At 40.4% G+C, this 19,224-nt stretch overlaps 2 protein-coding genes across 2 annotated transcripts in view; one reads left to right on the plus strand and one right to left on the minus strand.

Annotated features, from left to right (window-relative positions):
* Nucleotides 1-12,720, minus strand: part of lrp2a (low density lipoprotein receptor-related protein 2a) — a 47,467-nt gene extending 34,747 nt beyond the window's left edge. Inside the window, 17 exon segments of the mRNA XM_063887325.1 lie at nt 182-385; nt 564-704; nt 937-1,139; nt 1,256-1,462; nt 2,071-2,294; nt 3,628-3,797; nt 4,281-4,409; nt 4,771-4,890; nt 4,982-5,125; nt 5,651-5,767; nt 5,879-5,992; nt 6,127-6,237; nt 6,650-6,766; nt 6,982-7,104; nt 7,534-7,641; nt 12,446-12,615; nt 12,617-12,720. Coding sequence (XP_063743395.1) covers nt 182-385; nt 564-704; nt 937-1,139; nt 1,256-1,462; nt 2,071-2,294; nt 3,628-3,797; nt 4,281-4,409; nt 4,771-4,890; nt 4,982-5,125; nt 5,651-5,767; nt 5,879-5,992; nt 6,127-6,237; nt 6,650-6,766; nt 6,982-7,104; nt 7,534-7,641; nt 12,446-12,615; nt 12,617-12,720 — 2,506 coding nt within the window.
* A 650-nt stretch (nt 12,721-13,370) lies between these two features.
* On the plus strand, nt 13,371-15,857 carry zgc:172182 (coiled-coil domain-containing protein 89). The gene is given in 8 exon segments (XM_063887321.1): nt 13,371-13,540; nt 14,109-14,581; nt 14,751-14,881; nt 14,960-15,096; nt 15,176-15,230; nt 15,233-15,251; nt 15,340-15,439; nt 15,533-15,857. Coding segments are annotated over 8 exon segments (1,062 nt in total). The 5' UTR covers nt 13,371-13,480; the 3' UTR covers nt 15,620-15,857.
* Nucleotides 15,858-19,224: the final 3,367 nt, after the last annotated feature.

Consider the following 19,224-nt stretch of genomic DNA (forward strand, 5'->3'; position numbering starts at 1 on the left):
CACATGGTAGAGCTCTCTGAAAGGAAGGAAATTATCCAAGGATGTAAGCAAAGGGAAAGCACTGGAAGCATATTGACTGCGTATAGCATTTTGTACAACACAATGTATTTCCTTTTGATTTACGCTTAAAAGATAGCATGATATTCTGCCGATCAGCTAGAGCGACCAACTAGATGCTCACCAGTCCCATCCACTTTTTGTTTATAGATAATGTCTTTGGCTGTGTCTGAGAAGAAGATGGCATCGTCTTCAGCACTAAAATCCACCCCAACAAAGTACGACGGGGATCCAGTGATGGGCAGGATGATGTCCTCCTGAGAAGAGAGGTTAAAGGGGATCCCTCGCACGGCCAGCTGGCTGGAGAACAACAGAAACTGCCTCACAGCTGAAGATAGGAAATCAGAAACAAGAGAGAAAACCACAAAGAAATTCAGCCTTAAAAAAACACAACAGAAATTAAAGGGTTAAATGAGACACAACTGTTACACATTGAGGGGGTTAAGTATAAATTACACTAAAGTCCTAAGAAATGTATATATAAACATATTTTATAATTTGCTTACCGTAACATCGCTTGCCATCAGCATGTAGGTCGTAGCCCATGCGACATTTGCAGCGGTAACCAAGGCCTCCATTATCACTCCTGTGACTCAGAACACAGATCTGCTCACATCCACCTCTGTCTACACTACAAGGGTTAGGAACTGGAGAAAAAAAACCAAGAACTTAAATGAAATAATTGGAAAAGTTATGTGAAATTCAGATATTCGTATAAATTAAGGACTCTAACTTTATTAACACTAGCAGTAGCACTAGCAGATGTCAGTTAATACTAATATACATCGCAGGAAGAGGTATACAAACAAACGTGGCTAATTTGAAGCTTCCACATATATGCATTAGGCTTCGAACGGCTACATTCTGAGAAATACTTACCATATGGCTGTTTCAGCTGATGTATCACTGCTACTCCGTGTGGAGTCTGTGATGTATTGAAAACAACTTGAGTACTGCTGTCAGAGAACTTGTTGGCTGTCATCACGGCCATCTTGGTCCAGTCCGTGAAATAAACACTGTGCTCAAACAGACTAATGCCAAATGGGTGTGGTATCACAGCACCTCCATGTACCACGGTTTTTCTTTTAAAAAAAAGAGAACACATATAAACATATAAAAGCATGGACCCTTCCACTTTTCACCCCCCCAAAGATTTCTTGGAGATTTGCTTTAATGTTTTTGTTGTAAACATATTTACCGATGAAGGCCATCGTATGTCGCAGTTTCAATATAGTCATAGCGACTGTCGACCCAGTAGACACGCTGTTCTTCGATGTCCAGTGTGATGCCAGCTGGCCAACCAAGTTTACTTCTAATAATCCCATAACGGTTGGTGCCATCCATGAAGGCCCGCTCCAGGCCTGGTTGTCCATTCACTGCCTCCCAATCTGAGAAGAACATGTACCTGTAAAAGGGAGAGATAAAGTAAAAAAAAAGTGTCAAAGTTCAAAGGGATTTGTTGTCAAGTGAACAGCTACAGTGCAGATATGAAATGAGAAACTCAAGTCACAAGCTCCTCAAACAAAGCAACGTAAAACAAAGTAAATACCAAAAAAATAGTGTAAGAAGAAAGACAGTAGAAATAAAATAGTGCAAGAGAATGTTGCAGGACTATGTTAACAATATGCAAATGAAATAGAATAAAATGAGCTAAAAGTAGAATGTAAACATTATCTTTTAAGAAAAAGAGACTTTCTTCTTGTTGATTAAGTCTAGCAGCCACATGGCCACATTATGTCCCCCAGGTGGGTGGCTCTGCATCCCACTAGAGAGCTGTACATTAACTTAAGCAATTTATCTGTAGCCACCTGGCTCCCCTCCCCCTTAAACTATACTATTGGATTACAATGAGGGTCATCACTTACATTGCTTCTCACTAATCCACACAGGGCAATCTGCTAATCTCCCACACACCCCCCATTATTCCACACCAATGGAGCAAGACAGATACTGTATGTGGGGTTTGGGAATGCGTTGAGGGATAGATGGATGGAAGCTGGGAGATGTGCTTACCCGACAGTAGGGTCCACCGCCAGTCCTCTAGGGTTTCCCAGGTTTTCAGTGATGAGTGTGACCCGGTTGCCGCCATCAAAGTCCACCATGTCAATCCTGTTGACGCTGGACTCCACCACATACAGTTTATTGTTCACCCAGTCCACTGCCAAGTTCTCGGGGAAGTCAACCGATACATTTAGAACCACCTGCATATTGGAACCGTCCATATCCACAGAAAATACCTGTACACAAAAGACGCCATTGTTGGCAGGATATTAGCTCTTAGGTGGTCGCTGCTTCTGGAAATCATGGGAAGATATTAAAGTTCACATTTTTCCAAGTGTATCTAAATACAATACTTGCATTCCTGTAGGTACATTAAAAGGGCTATTGGCCGATGTTATTTTTCTCCCTGTTCATACTGGTCACAAGAGACCTATTCTTAAATCGATTTTGATGTAAGAGACAAAATCCCTACCCCTTGTTCTGAGAAAAAAAAGACATCTTAAATTAAGCTTGAAATGGCTTCAGGCTTCAAATATCTGAGTAAAAAAAATCATGAGGGTAATTTTAAAAGCTTAATAGACAGTGCCTTCGTACTGCGCTAGGGCAATCTAACAAGGGAATTGTGCACTAACAATGCTGCAATTTTAACATAAAGCCTCTATTTCACAAAGTAAAAGGGGGAGATTATTTGTTTGCTTGTCTGATGCTTCAGTCTTATGAATCTCTGTTAAACATGTAAAGTGTTTTTTCCTGACTTTGCAACTCTACCTATGCTACGGTATCATGGCACTAGTTTCTCAGACTGGAAGCCTTGGCACCATGCAGCTGGTTAGAGGGGTTACTGCTCCGAGCAGCTCCGCTTCTTTTGAAACAAGATCCACGCGTCTAAAAAGCAGGATTTTCAACTGACCTGTTTAAAGAGAAACTGAAGATGAGGAAATAGCCTGATAGTTTAGCCTTTTTGGTGGCATTCACATGCCCTGTTTGTGCTTTTCCCACTTTAATCTGACATTCTGCCATGGAGGTTGCTAATATACACACATGCCCAGTAAGAGATACATCCACGCCTTTCAGCCCAGGGGCAGCAGTGCAAACCTCTCAGGAGCCAAAGCATAGGCTATTCAGAGAGTTTTAAGTTGGACGAAGAATGCATATAGATAAACTGTGCCACTGAAAATAAATACAACATGATTACTACGAACAAGATCAAGTTACAAAAATTGCACCCTGGTATGTGAACACCAAACCAGCCTATCAGAAGGGTTTCAAGATTAGGCCGTTTGGATTCCATTCGACATCTACTTCCCTTCATTATGACCCAGCCGCAAAGGAGCCAGCCGGTATCCCATTATTATAGTATCAACATTGCTGATATTTCACAGGATAACAGAAAGAATTCATCCTGGCCAGCTCCAGTCTAATTCAATTATTTGCTCAAACAAGAAAGTGGTCTACTCCCGTGAACTTTTAAGGCAATACAACATATCATGTCATCAAGTAATGCTTTTTGACAATCACTGCAGTGCAACGCTTCATAATATATAACATTAGATTTGGAAATTGGATTACCTTATTCTGAATGGTATCAGTCCAGAAGATCCTGTGGAGATTATAATGGTAGTCCACTCCCACCGCAACTCCTCTGTTCTGTGAGTGAACCAAAGTGCGCATGCTGTTGCCATGGATGTCACCTATTAGCAGGTCCCTGCCATTAGAAAATATCAAGAAGGGGACTCCAGCTGCAGCAGAAATAAAACACCACAAGTCAGAAACCAAGCATGGTGAAGATATTTCAGTTAAAGCCCAATATGCATTACAGCATGACTAAACGTGGTAGTATGCATGCTCAAATTAGCATCAGTGGAAATGTACAGAATGTAGCTCATTCATTCAGAACCCTGACTCAGACTTTGAATTGTAGAATACTTTCTAGCCACTATCATTACACTCTTTTCACTAAAACTAAAGGCAAAGAGGTCAGCCTCTCAGTCAACACTCTTTCTATGTTCCACAAAGGCAAGGGACTAACTAAAACAACATTTGGTATGCAACAATGCACCAGAAAGAAGTGCAGACGCTTAGTGAAGCAGCCACTGTGGTTGGCAAACGAGGAAGGACGGCTATGCTAACTGGCCTCAGTTAGCTGGATTATTCCCACATGGAAAATCTGAGCATACTGTATGCAAGAGAATCTGTTCAAACTAAGAGGAAATTACACTCACTTGAGGTGTCAGCTCTGCAGTGTCTGTGCTGCTCTAGGATGTAGCCCTCTCGACAGCTGCAGCGATGGGAGCCGATGCGGTCCTCACACAACTGGTCACACACGCCCCACATCGAACAGTCGTCAAAGTCTTCAGCATAAAATACAAATGGCAGCAGGTGAGGATTCAACACTATTTAAAACATTGCGAGCAACTTTAAGCTGTAATGAGGTGTGCATCAACAAAGTGTTATTATTTACTCTTAATTCAGCTATGAGACCAAACTTATTGATGGTTGTGCCTCTGAGTCTAAGCAAAAACCAGATTTTATGTGCACATTTAGATCTTGCAAACCTGGAATAAATAATGTTGGCTGATTGTGTATGTTTTTGTGATCTCAGGGAAAAATCCTTACCACAAAAACGGTTCCAGTAGCAAATGGACTTTCTATTACTTGTAAAAGCATTGGGCAAGGGTAGGTTAATAAGGTCAATAAAGGATATAAACATACCTATACATGAGCGACTATTGTTGTTGTTGACAATGTATCCAGAAGGACAGGAACAGGTTCCTCCATCAGGGGAAGCGTGACAACGATGCTCACAGCTCAGAGAGGCACATCTCCAGATACCTGAACAACACTCATCAGTGAATAAATATACTTCCATAGTAAAGTTTACGTGACATTAGACATCACAGTGTCTAGTTGTGAGTGTACTAACTGCAGTTGCGTCCAGCAGTGGTGTTAGTTTCATCCTCTCCCTCTGGACAGTGAGCCGTCCCGTCGCACAGCTGATCCATGGGGATACACAGGCCAGACGATGGACAGGGCCATTCACCTGGGTAACACGCCTGTGGTACATTATCTGCAGACAAATCAAATGTATCGTTGTTAAGGCTTACAAGTTCTAAAAGGAAAAAACAAGATCCTGGAACAGAACCGCATAGGTTTCCTGATTTTACACTGTTGAGAATCAGCCATAGAGAAAAGTGTGACATGGATTTTATTTTCAGGGAAATTACTGTCACTTTAAACCGATGCAGGGGAGTGGAGCTTTGAGGGGGTCACATGGGGGCTCACAGAGCTTCTGCAGCCCATCCTCTAAAAACACACACTCTTCACAGCCGTGTGGAGGAATTCTAAAGCCCTTTGGGGGGGCTGCGTGATCTTGTGCCACAAAGAGGCATTTGAATAACACACTTAAAGGAGCACAGGCATAGCGTCTTGCTATCCGGAACAAACCATGGAGACTGGAGATGAATCAGGGTCACAGAGTATTTAAGCTGTAGTGTTCTACAAACAGCCAAAAGCCGAACGTTTCTGCTCTTTCGCAGCAAAAAACAAACAAACAAGATGTATCACAATTGGTTATCAAATGTTGAATCCATACCACAGCCTTTCTCATCTGCATTGTCCTCACAGTCGTCCTCTCCATCACAAACCCAGACTTGGTGGATACATCGGCCACTGGGGCAGGTGAAGTAGTTCCCTTTACATGTAGGATATGCTGCAGGTAAAGTGGAGAATATCAATACACAGTAAACATTTCAAGTGAAGATAAGAATCATAAAAAAAAGTCTAAAAAATAATAGAGGATACATAGACAGAAGCTACATACTGCAGTTCAGCTCATCACTCCGGTCTCCACAGTCATCGTCGTGGTCACAGACGTAGCGTTGAGGAACACACGCCCCGTTATGGCATGGGAACAGGCCCGTATTACAGTGCTGAGCTAAGAAAACACAAGAAAATAGACAAACAGATATGTTTGGTGACGATATCAAGCAATGGATGGTATTAGTTTTTGGGGTGCATTCTTTTGAACTCTAAACAATGGCTTCCACATTAAATGTTTATTTTTCTTACTGCAATTTGCTTCGTCAGAGCCGTCACGGCAGTCAACTATCTGGTCACATCTCTGGGTCCGGTTGTAGCAGGCCCCATTAGCACACCTCAGCTGTGTGCACTCGGGGTAATCTGGAAGATTAAATCATCATCAGGGCGACATTTACCAACCAGGCAGCTTGACAACTGTGTCCTTTCTAGCTTTGAAATTGTGAAAGGCTTGGCGAATCTGAGGGATAATTGATGTAAATTTAACCCCACCACCATAACAACAGCGGTCGCCACAGATATCTTTATGCAATTGTGACATTACCACAGTGTGTAGTGCAGCTAGTCTGACCATGTCGGCACAATAATAGCATAGCTGCTGAACTTCAGCTTGACTAATCCACCAAGGAATCTGCAATCAACCTCTGACAACAAGAAGCATATTGTGGCCCATTCTGTCAGTCAGCGAGCCTCTTAATCTTAACAAATTGATTAAAATGCCACAGGAGTATGAGATAAAAAAAAAAGAAGGCAAACCACCCCGGAGAAGACTTACGGCAATCTCTCTCATCAGATCCATCTGAGCAGTCTGCCAGACGGTCACATCGGTATTCTCCTGGGATGCATGCACCGTTACTACAGCTGAACTGGCCACTGGTACACGTCCTTCCAGCTGAGGACAGAGTGGAGAGTGACTAAGCAGCACATACAAAGTAATTATAGTTCTGTTTTGCACTTAAAAATTGTGCAGCTGTAGGTTCTGAACGGGTATTCAACTTTCACAGACCATTAACTGGGTATTTTTGGAGATAGTGGAATAATTAATTAACGTCATAATTTACACAAAACTTCCCCGAAAGGATTGTAAATAATGCAAAATGTACTTACGGCAGTTGTGCCTCTCGTCTGAGCCGTCCTCACAGTCCTCCTCATCATCACACACCCACACATCAGGGATACACTCGCCGTCACTCAAACACTCAAAATGACTCGAATCACATGTTACCTGAGCTGTGGGAATACACACAGAGCATTTCACAATTTACAACAGTCGACTGTAATCCAGCTACTACATGCTTTTGCTCGTGTGCTGTACTGTCGGACAATTTGTGGTCATTTCTACCAGAGTGTTTTTATTTCATGCTGCTATAAATACTTCTGCTTTACTGGTTTTGTGCGGGTAATATTGTTCTCTTTATCGGATTAAATAGAAGTTTACGGCACTCAAGTTACTATGTTACCTTTCAGTTTAAGATTTCACACATAAAATATGGTGGATTTGCTTTTTATAGTATTTAAAAGGAGATTATTCTTTTCTGAATCCTTCTGGTTTTTAAGGATCTTAGTATTTCTTATTCAGGTTGGAATGGGTTTTGACTAAACATCGCTACCCTCTCCAGTGCCATGGTCACCTACAGTGTGATATAATGAGTAACTCACGGCAGCCGTGTTCGTCAGAGTCATCCACACAGTCGGATGTGCCGTCACAGTGCCAGTCACCTGGTATACACCGCCCTGTGCCGCAGCGGAACTGCCCCAACTCGCATCCTGAACACAATCCAAATTTTGGCATGATTACAGTAAGTGCTTAACTGTAAGCTTTTCATTCCATCATTAGTATTAATAAGGATATTGTTATTATTAGTTTTTGATTAAGTACAAAAGTTGTTTTTCTTCTAAAATGTGTGTCATTTTGTCCATGATGGAACCCAAACAAATTATGAAAAAGAAGGTGAATAATAACATGATTGATACATATCAGAGTATTCCATATTTGATAAAAACATGGCGTAAGGGGGATGCCTTTAACTGATGAAGCGTGATTTGACAGGCCTTGGAGACAAGCGTGCCAGCCATCCCCCCGAAAGTTACACAATCTACTCCGTCGGCATTCATTTCAAGCTTCCTTTTGATGTTTCCACTGAGTGGCATCTGTAGAGATAAGGTACCACCACTCTACCTTCTCCTGATGTTTTCCAGGAGAGATTGATTCAGGCAGCATAGTTCAGTGGCAGAGCACTCCATCAGACATGTCCAAATAGGAATGTGTAGTTCTGATTGTCTCTCTGACAGCCTGATTTATGGTGCATGCTGTTCCTGTCCGGTCTGAAATGTAATTGGAATAAATAGTGGTACTGGGTGGTACCACATCCATTTTTACCCAAATTCTTCGTGAGAGGAGCTGCGAGGTGGTGATTAGTGGTGCTCGCTTGGGGTTGAGGGTCTATCTCTGTCTTGTCTTATCCAGCATTTAGAAAAATGCTTCCGTCCTAATCAACTAGCTTTCTACACTTGCAAAATATCGTGGTTACTTTTCTAAAATGTGATGCTGCAGCACTCTAAAGAGATAGCTCTACAATTACAACATTCTGATTTGAAGTTGTTAGTTTGAATGCATTATAAAAACATGTAATCAAAAGTATATCCTTTTTTTTCACGGAAATGAATGAAGCATGCACTGATTGTATTTAGATACAGAGGTCTGTCATCATCTCTTGAATGTAATGGTGTATTTTGAAGATTGATCACTGCCACAACTGTGCTCCTGCACTTAAAGCCGTGCATACTTTCTGATCAGAATTCTTGTCTCAGATTAAGCAGCCGGTAAAACACCAAACTGCTTTACGACTGACCCAGCTAAACAAGCTGCATGTTTAACTCCTTCAGCAGCTGCACAGGAGGCAAACCTTTTTTTCCTGCTCAGTTTACTAATGATAAAATTGCCCACAATCTGCTCAAAGGGAGCCTTTGTTGCAAGGCAGTGATCCCAGAGGTCTCAGCATCATCCATAGCATGGAGGTAAGGGCAAGTGTTGTGTACAGTTTAAAAACTGCGAAGGGATGCGCTCTATTTAACCAAAATACAATAGTTCCTGTAACAATGAAAGACAAATTCAAAACAAAAAACACCTTTGTCCGTGCAGGGGCCATTACCTTTTCTTTTACTTTTTTTTTTTAACAAAATACATTTGTTTCATTAAACTCAAGATGATGTAACAAAAAATGAAATTGCAAAAAATTGCCAAACAAACAGATGAAATAATCAAAAAGACAAGATAAGATCAAGATGTTTAGTCGCCATACATTGAGACCAAGCTGGATAACCTTAAACCATGTATGCCAAGGAGAAACCAATCTGCTGGAGGCTTTCAAATGCAGCCAGTGTTTCCTGACGGTAATACTTCTGGGAAAGGTGACAGATACACTGGAGCTGAACCTTTCAACAGCACTATCTTGTGTAAGGGCTCTTCTTACATTGTGAAAAGAACGTCTTTGTAACTTTTACTTAATCCTCAAATGTCTATTTCTTCATCCTGACAACTCACAATTTCGCAAGTCAATTAAAAATAATGAAGGTAAGAGCCAAGGTGAATTGTACAAATCTATTCTTAATAGTGTTAAATCTGAGTCAGATTATGAGCTTTCTCTTGTGTTTTGTGTAATTAAATGTTTTCCTTTTCCTTCTTTTTAGCCTTGTCTTTCCTAATTAGCAACTTAAACCCACAGCAGGAGAGAGCACCGCACTATCCATACAGGAAGACAAGGAAGCCTTACGATTGCCCAACAAAGAAGAGTAGTAGAGGAATTTTCATTAGAATGAAGCCCCCCATACGCCTTAAACCCCACTGTGAAATTACAATGGCACAAAAGAGGTGCCAGCAGGGATGCAAACTCATAACTGGAAGTGTCACCCTAAAAAAGTACTCAACAGAAAAGGAGGGTACAGTGGGGCTAACTTCCTGCGATAAGGTAAAACAAAAGTCGAACATAAGCTCCCTTGTCATGGCCACCCATTAAGAAAACACCTGTCCACACTACCATGGCTTTCTTGTGATGTGGGGCGCCTGAAGGATGTCTCAAAGCTTTCATCAATACCGCCTTGTTTTGGCGCAGGCCCCTGCACTCACTGAATGCGTGTGGAGAAAAGTAGAGAGAACGGCTGCTGGCAGCATGAAACGCTGAACCCATCCATGCTGTCAGAGCGGAGTGCTGCTGCCTATTTCATATGGAAATCAATGCAGCAGAATGCAGTCAATTGCCAAACAAGTGACTTTGGCTCTCACTGCTACACACAAAACAGTGAAAAACCGAGGGGCTTTGGCAGTGGCATGGGAGCAAGGGGGAGGAATAAATAGAGTGTGGACTATAGGCTTGGTGTGGTTAAAATTGAGGAAAACCCAACATGGTTTTTGGTACGTGCCCTAACAAAGGCATGATTGAAAAGAATCATAAATTAGGTTGTCACAATGCGATGAGACAGCCACAGGACAACTTATTTTTCCTGTGTACAATGAGTCACCGCTCACCGTTTATCCCCAGCGTCTGTAACCTAGACTGAGGGGGCTGCAGGAAAGGAAAGGATTTGCTCTCAATTTGTGCCAACTGTGTCCCCGTTTCTAACGCAGTGTAACTGTTGCACAAGGATTTAGGCTCCTATACCGGAAAGAAGCCGGCATGCGTGAGGTTTAACATGCACGTGCAGGCCAAGTTATGAGTCTTTAAAAATGTTAAACACAACAGAATTATTGTTTCCAGTCTATACAGACCAAAAGGAAGGCTAGGCATGATCAAATAAGGCACATTAATCCAGCTGACATCTGATCAAAATAATAGCTGACCATTTAAATAACAAATCTGTTATTCTGTTTCACATTCCTCTTATGAAGTAAACGAAACTTAATACCTAACATGATTAAAAGTCTTACTTTGCAGTTATTATGTTATTCGGACATCACTGGCCAATGATTCACAGAGAAAAACAACTTAAAATAGTGTCAACATATGTGTGAAACAGCAAAAATGGTTAACAAAGCAGCACCGTGAAATCCCCTCAAAATGTCACATTAGCTATTAATGTCGGTGTAAGCATTCTGCAGCAGTATCAAGCCCAAAGACTGGATAATGTGTTACAAAAGGTCATGGAAAAACAATTATCAAACTAAAAGGTTTATATGGAGGACCAAACAGGGTTTAGAGAATGTATCCTTTCCTCTCAAAGTTAAACTACATGAAGAACTGACCAATCTTTCAGTGCCACACCACCAGGAGGAACTTGATAACATGGAATGGTTATATATGAAACTAGGTCAAAAAGAATTATCTGGGAATTTCATAAAAACAGTCTGCATCACCGTTTGTTACTCACACAAATCCAAGCTAATGATCAATGTGAACATGCTGACAGAGTTAACAGAGTCTGTGGTTTTAGTCAAGTGGTTATTTTGTACACCTCAGTAGTCATCTGCAAATGTCAGCTACAAGTACTGTGACTGCTGTAATTCAAAGGAAATGCCAGGTGAATTTTCTAAATGCTACAGTCTCCCTGTCACCACTGTTATATTGTCTTTTTGGCATAGACAGTCCAGCTTTTCCTTCTTTTCTTTCATGTTTGTGTGTCTGTTAGACAGTGAGGAAATTGGTCCAGGATATTTTATATAAATATATATAAGAAAGCTGTAGCCATGACCTTTCTCTGGTACAGTTTTTACTCAACTCCACTCTTCTCCTTAGGTAGAAATGGGTTCATTCTGCAGCAGCTGCAGTGTAATTAGTTGCTTGATTCACACTAAGGAGCTTACATACTAAGGGTTGAGCAAAAAGAAAGCAGATTACAATTTGAGAAGTAGGCTCTAGCTGTGCTACAAACGCAGGAGACAAACACAAGACTGTCATGCATGCAAGTGCAGTTTCTGAGTATTTTTTTCTCTGTCTGCTGTCTTACAATAGAAAATGAAGTTGCTCCTGAAGCTGGAATCAAGTTTTGAAACGAGTGGTTCGCAGCGTAAAATCTGCTCCACTGAATGAGATTTGTACCAGTAGCTCTCAGTCCTCACAGATTGTCTGTAAGTCACATGCTCTTTTCTGTTACCTAGCAACAGTAAAGCTCAGGCAAAAGTTCCTCAAGAGAACTTCCAATCTGTCTGAGGAAGGCTTTGTGCTCAACCTTTAAAGTAATACTATGTACTAAAACGTTTAGCTCCAAAGCCAGAAAAACATTACTTAGTGGCCACATCACAATTACTGGAGGAGATTGTGTAATTAATGTAATTTAGGCTTTATTAACAAGGTTTTTGTTAATAATCCCTTGTGTTTAATTCATTTATGCTGTTTCAATTACCATTGGGTACTTAAAAGATAAGTGCTGTATTGTTATATTCCCCCCCAAAAAAAATTAAATACAGAAGCATTATTTAATCAACAACACTTAAATTCCCCTGCACTGATTTGTTTTGATGTGCAACAAGTGCACTAGTGAAACACCAGCACAACAACTCAGCAGGTCCCCAATGAATCATTCAGCTGACAGCCTGTGTGAACCAAGGAAACGTGGAAGGAAAAATCACACAACTTACCTTCAGAGTGGCACCATCTAACAGAGCATATGAAGACGAGGAAGAGTTGAAGCAGCAGTGCTCTCCACATTCTGGCTGGTCCGTCCAGCTCCGCTATGCAGATGGAGGAGCTGCAGGGACTGGGGCTGGGATGCTGGTGCTTTCTTCTGTCTGTCTTTCTTGGCCCGCTAGTTGATGAAAAGGGGCGTGCACAAAGGCCCAGGACAGCCCAGCCGCTCCCCCCACAAGGCTGCCTCGGCCCTCCGGATAAATCCCTCTGGCCCTGGAATCTGCATAATACCATGCAGCCAGGTCCGACTTGTCTCGAGCATACTGCCAGTGATTTTCACTCACACGGGGCTATCAACGCTGTTTACTTGCCCCGCATTTGGGAGGTTGCACACGGGCGCTTGTGAGGGAAATAATAATGGGGATTATACAAATTCAAAATAACGGACGAAAGGCTTTCAATTAGGGTGTCCTGAATCCCATGAGGGCAAGCGGAGTCACGTAATCCTAAAGTCTCTGGTTCGAGTTCAACCAAGGAACCTTGCATTTTGACACGTAGCCTACATCAAGATTGACAAACAAGAAGATTGCAAGTAATTAACAGTGTTGTAAATTATATTACACAGATACAAGATGCCTCAATTTGACATTGAATATCGAGTTATATTGGTAAAACTCAGGTAGGAAAGTAAATACTTCCGTAAGTGACATAAATAAAACAATTAGCTTAATAAATTAAATCCACGGCTGCATCAAATCTTAGATTGAAAAGTGACTTACAACTACCACAACAAATATGTCAAGCAGCAAAGAATACTGGCTCTTATACAGTCTTCCACAATAATATTTCGAGCCATACTTTCAGTGGCTAATCAAAGGCCCAACAGCTCCACCTTGCGGCCGAGCCGCAAAACAGCAGAACTTCACGTGCTGCTAAATCACAGGCTCAAACAATTGTTGCCATTAGCGACCGAACAACTGAAAGTTACAGAAACTTGAGGCAAATTGAAAATGAAGTTGTTGTCAATTTAAAACTGCATTTGGCTCATGGCAAATCCACAGAGAAATGCAGACAACTTCATGAATTTGGAGGGCAACACGACGGAGGTATTTAAAAGTTTTCGACGACAATGATAAATCTGCGTAATCCTGCGTTGGTGTCTCTAGAACTAACTTCACTGTTATTTGCTAATTTAGCTACTACTGCATTCATAATTGTACTCAAGTACAAGTAAAAAAGGATTAGCATCAACATATTTTAAAGTACTCATTATGCAGAATGGCACATTTAAGCGCAATATATATTTTAAGTAAATGTAAAGTTACATTCCACCACTGGGTTTACAATATCAATGACAGGAACCATTCTGCCTATGATTATTTTATTTTTCTTCTTTGAACATTTAAGTGATGTTTACTTGAATTATTATATGGTATGCATATATGTTTATTTTGTATTCATGTTATAGGTTTTATTAGTTCCAATAAAAGTGATGACTTTTTTCCTTTTGGCTGTTCATACTAAAACTAAAGCTTTTAATAAATTGACCTATTAAATATACTAGCTTATTGTAAGTGTAAATGCTGTTGTGCAAAAACATGGCATACCTCGACTGAGAAGGCCAAAAGCACCTGCGTAACATGTTGTAACAAAAGGCTTTTCCCCTTATTCCAGCAAATGGAAGGTATTCAGAAGTCACTGGAGAGACTTCGAAGCTTTTCTGTGGAGGACTCCAAAGAGACAGGGTTACTGCGGTCCCGGATAGATGAACAGTCAGGTCTGATCTGCATGCTGAAACAGAGAGCAGATGAAGTGCTTCTTCGATGTCAAGCCCTGCAAAAAATCAATACAGAGTTGGAGGAACAAGTAGCACAATACCAGAAAGAACTTGACAGTGAGAGAAAGAAAGCTGAGGTCATAGAGAAAAGATTTATGGATTTAGCCTCAAACAACCAAGCAATAATTGCTTTCATGGACGAGCACAAGAAACAAAATGTTCAGTTAAAGCTGGAAAACCAACAACTGCAGTCAGAAAATAAAACACTTTTCTCCCAAAAACTACACGATAAAGAAGTGTTTGTTAAAAAACTGATGCAAGAAATCAAACAGCTGACAGAAAAATATGAAAATAGGGAAAATAAATATAGGTAAGAACTATTATCTGTTATAAATAGTGCTAAAAGGTTGATCAACAGAAAACTAATGAACAGCAATTTTGATCATCTGAGTAATTAATCAGTCTAATCTGCCAAACCTTTCGTTTTTCCCCTTTGTTTGTTATTCTAAATGACATTTTCTCCAATATCAATCTTTCAGTGCGGCATTAGCTGGATGCAAGTCTAACATCCTGGAACAAACAACGCAGCATCAAAACAAGGAGGCATCCCTACTTAATCAATTGCATGATGCTCAGCAACAACAAAAAGCTGCAGTAGAAATGTGCAACGGTGGGTAGAAATTGTTATCATTCCCAGAAGTGCTTCAAAACACAAGCCTTTGTAAACATGTGACCTCTACACAACCAGACCTTAGGCTGAAGCTACAAAAAGCAGAGGAAGAGCATGCTTTGAAGGAAATCAACATGACAGAAAGCATAACAAACTTCACCAAAGAGAAAGACAAATTACTCTACTTGTCTATGGAAAGGGGGAAAGTAATTCAGGTGATAGCAAATAGTATTTGTTCTCATATTAAATGTAAGCTCTGCATAGACCAACCAATAACATTTCTCTTGAATACAGGCCAAACAAGAGGAAATCAAGCAGCTGGAGACAACATGGAGGGAGGAGAAAAAAGCCGGGCCAAAGCAGAGCACAGGTGAATACAGCATCAACAATACATCACTGCTTGAAGAACCTCCTGAATGATAACAATTATTGTCCCCGTCTACATATGTCCCTGCCAGATTTGAACAGGAAGCCGAAGCTGTTAAGGCAGATGTGAAGGTGAAGTCCCTCCAGTCTGCACTTGATGAATCCACAAACTTAAATTGGAAGCAGAAAAAGGTATGTTTAAATCTGCAAAATTGGAAAGTGATTGACAGTCAGTGGATTGTATGTCGCTGAAAAATACTAAACACCATCTCCATAATTTTACAGGATTTTGAAGCCTTCAAAGAACACAGCACCAACCTCCTTATGCAAGAAAGGGAGTTAAATAAGAAGCTTCGCCACATGATGGGCTAACCTTTAGCATTACACAAGTGTTCTTACCAATGTTTGTATTCAAACAAGTAATTTATCAATAATAGTTTGCTGCTTGACAGTTCTAACAACCAAAAAGGACAAACTGTAACATATTCAAATCACAATAAAATGTATTATCTGTTTTTCACCTTTACAGATAAATGGAAACATCCAACTTGTTAGGAGTTTCTTAAATAGACATGTTACTGCACAAAAGTGGATCTCAATAAACTTTGCTACACACACATCACTTGTTTCTCAAGTTTTTCAGCCTTTTCCATGACTTCTCTTAAATGAGACCCACAATGTAGAAAACATCTTTAAGAGAGAAAACAACCAAAATGATGATTAAATGTCCATTAAATGAATTTGAAATCTCTATAGCAGCATTGTACTTACTAGGATGCTCTGGAAACCTTTGATTGTATTCTTGAGAGGCACCAGGTTGGCTATTTGGCCTTATGCTACCCGGAGGGGCTGCAACAAGAAAAAGCTAGATCTTGAGAGTGAGTTACGAGCTATGATGTTCATCTGACAATTCACCCACACCCTGCAAACAATAATGCCCTGCAATTACTTCTTGGACATGTCAAGGCTTGCCTGAATAATCTTCTACAGGCAAGTTCTAAACAAAACTAAAACACTCACGTTTTCCCTAACAGCAGTATATCACTTGTTACAAATATAAATCTGATTAAGAAAGGAAGATTTACAATTACAATAATAATACATAACTTTCAAACAGCCTACCTTGAGTTTAGGGTTCATGCAGAAATTAGGAAAACACTAAGGCTTAAGTTAAATTTGTAACATTGGTTATTGGTGCAGTTGAGCCCTCTTGTGGTCAAAATGAGTATCATCAATTTATTTCCCTCTTGCCTCAGCAATATGACCAAGGAGCTACTGAAATTAAATATGAATTCGTAGTGATGTCCATGAAAGGAGAATTTCGACTGAGTCACTGAACATGCATTTAATTGCGTTTACAGAAAAGCCAAATTAAGTGTTGATGGTGACAGTCGGTCCATGTTTGAGAAGTGTTTTCAGTCACTCGAAGAAACAGCCGTATGATTCTTTGTCTCTCTTCGTCTGATTGTCTATAAAAAGTTGATCCCAAGCTTATGATACAGGAGAGTCCCGCTGCACCACCGTCCCACAGCACCCAATTTAGTTAAGATGGCTGAAGATATATAGCTATCAGCGTGATCGATGCTAAAATGCTCAATTTAAAGGGCTCTCCGAGCATGCGCAGTCCATCTTGTGCTTGACATCCCCTAAATTACCGGTAGAGGACGGCACATCCCCGTCTGCAGTTGTGTTCATTTGTGTGGTAAGCAGTGATGGGCAAGTTACTTCCAAATGTAATACAGTACATATGACTCATTACTGTATTTTTAAAGAAATAAGTTACATTACATTATGACTGTCTCTGAAATGTAATGCGTTACACTACATTTGCGTTACTTTGAGTTACTTTCACCAAACATAACCACTAAAGTAGGGCTTTAAATGCTAAAATGTAGTTTATTGCAGCTCATTAATTAAAGCTATCTATGGCAGTATGCTGAAATTAAACGTATACTCCGTTTAAGTGGGCTGGATAATATGTGATACCGGTAACATTACATCGCTGTTTGTTATTACTAACATGTTAGTGGAGCCTCTGCACGGCCCTGTAACCTGCTGTATATAATCGAGTCTTTATGGCAACGTTAGCTCACCTTGTCATTGGTGTGTTAACAGGGATTTGGCTGACAAGCTTTCTAAAAGCTGGCGATTCCACAGAGGACAGAGGCTGCATTTTTCAACATCCCGCACGACTCTCTGAACTTCTCGGGGTTCAAGCAGCATAGCAGACCGAGAGAGAAAGTGACCTTCTGTTGCTTTGGCCTGCGCGCACTCCTGTGTTTTTCTTATGGTCTCCGAGCCTGCAGCTCTGCATTGTGAGCAAGCAGCTCTCAATCGCGAATCTGTTTCTGCAGCCCTCTTAACCAATAGTTAACAGGCGTACTGAGTTACCTGCACAATTATTTCTTGGGTGTCGGAATATCTCGCGATGTTTGTGAATTCTTAGAAACTAAACACCACATCATTTCGGGTTAAAATGTGTTGTAACTGCGTTACTGAGAATTGTAACGGGTATTATATTACCCACATTTCAGGAGTAGGCCTATTGCGTTATATTACTGCGTTACAGCAAAATGTAATACATTACTACTCCGTTACTTTTGTAACGCGTTACACCCATCTCTGGTGGTAAGTAGTGTACCTTTACAGTCTATGCTGAGTACCAACCAATTCAGTGGCTCAACATCCGTGGTGGATAAGTATTCAGATTCTTTACTTCAGTAAAAATAAGTATTATCACACTCTGAAAACACTACACTTCAGGTAAACGCCCTTCATTTAAATCCTTACTCTGGTAAAAGTAGTCCCAGGTAAGTAGCCTCAAAATCAGCATAAAGTATCATCAAAGTTCAAGTAGTCATTGTTAAGTAAAATGTCCTCCGTTGGTGATTTACTATTATATGATGTTTTTGGCTAAATGTAGCTCGCCTTATTTAGCAAGTAGTTTTTATTCAGAGATTCTTGAAAATACCTAGATAAACAATGTTAAAATCAACAGAAAAAACAGTGAGCATATGTATCTGGTTAGTCTTCAGTGCAGAATACTGATACACATAGTTTGTGAAAATGTAATGATATACATCAATGGTACAATTCAGCATTCATTTAAATGAAAGAAAACCTGTATTTGCAACACTCGTGTGTTCCATTTCTACAACATTCATTGGACAAACAAATACTTCTTTAGCCTAACTACTAACCTTGTCGACAATCAACCCACCTTTGTAGCTAAACCAAAAAAAAACAAAACAACACTTGAATGTTATAGCCCATGTTTCAAAAGAGAAGAAAGAAATGATAATGCACTTCATGTTCTTGTTTTTATTGACATCAAGTTAGTGTAAACGTATTATTAATGTTGTGTTTATCTAAGTTATTTTCCTGCCTAGATGTTGTAGTATTTGTCTTTCATTACAGTGATTTTTTATCACATGTTTGAAATGCTAGGTTTTACAAAGCTCTAAGATTCTGTAATTACCTATACCACAAACATAATATGGAACATAAACAAAAACATTCAGTCAGTGATAAAAGCACATGAGAGGCAGCTTAACTTAACAATAGTTTTTGCAACTTACACATGTTGCTGCAGCATATAGGAACAATATATAAATGGATATCCTTCATCAATGCGTCTAGTGACAGGGTGGATTTTGCCAAGCCATCATTCAGTGCAACATTCCTTTGTGTCAGAGTCTCCTATAATTACTTCGTGCCTGGAGCTTTGCAATACAAAGCCTCTTCACCTTAAGCCCGTCAGGGAGCCATGCATCCTCAGCCAGTCTGTACAGGACCAGCCTATCTCCAAAACACACCAGGAAAAGTACACAAAAAGGTCACCTCTACCAGTGAATGGTCAGATGGTCATCTTTTAGGGTCGATAAGGTGAAGGTCCACCTACTGCCGCCAGTCATTGAGATATATTTCATGTCACCTGTCTACTGGTTGCAACCCCCTTTTCACAAAACTATAATTAA

The sequence above is a fragment of the Eleginops maclovinus genome, chromosome 7 (genome assembly GCF_036324505.1).
Source record: "Eleginops maclovinus isolate JMC-PN-2008 ecotype Puerto Natales chromosome 7, JC_Emac_rtc_rv5, whole genome shotgun sequence".
Taxonomy (NCBI): Eukaryota; Metazoa; Chordata; class Actinopteri; order Perciformes; family Eleginopidae; genus Eleginops; species Eleginops maclovinus.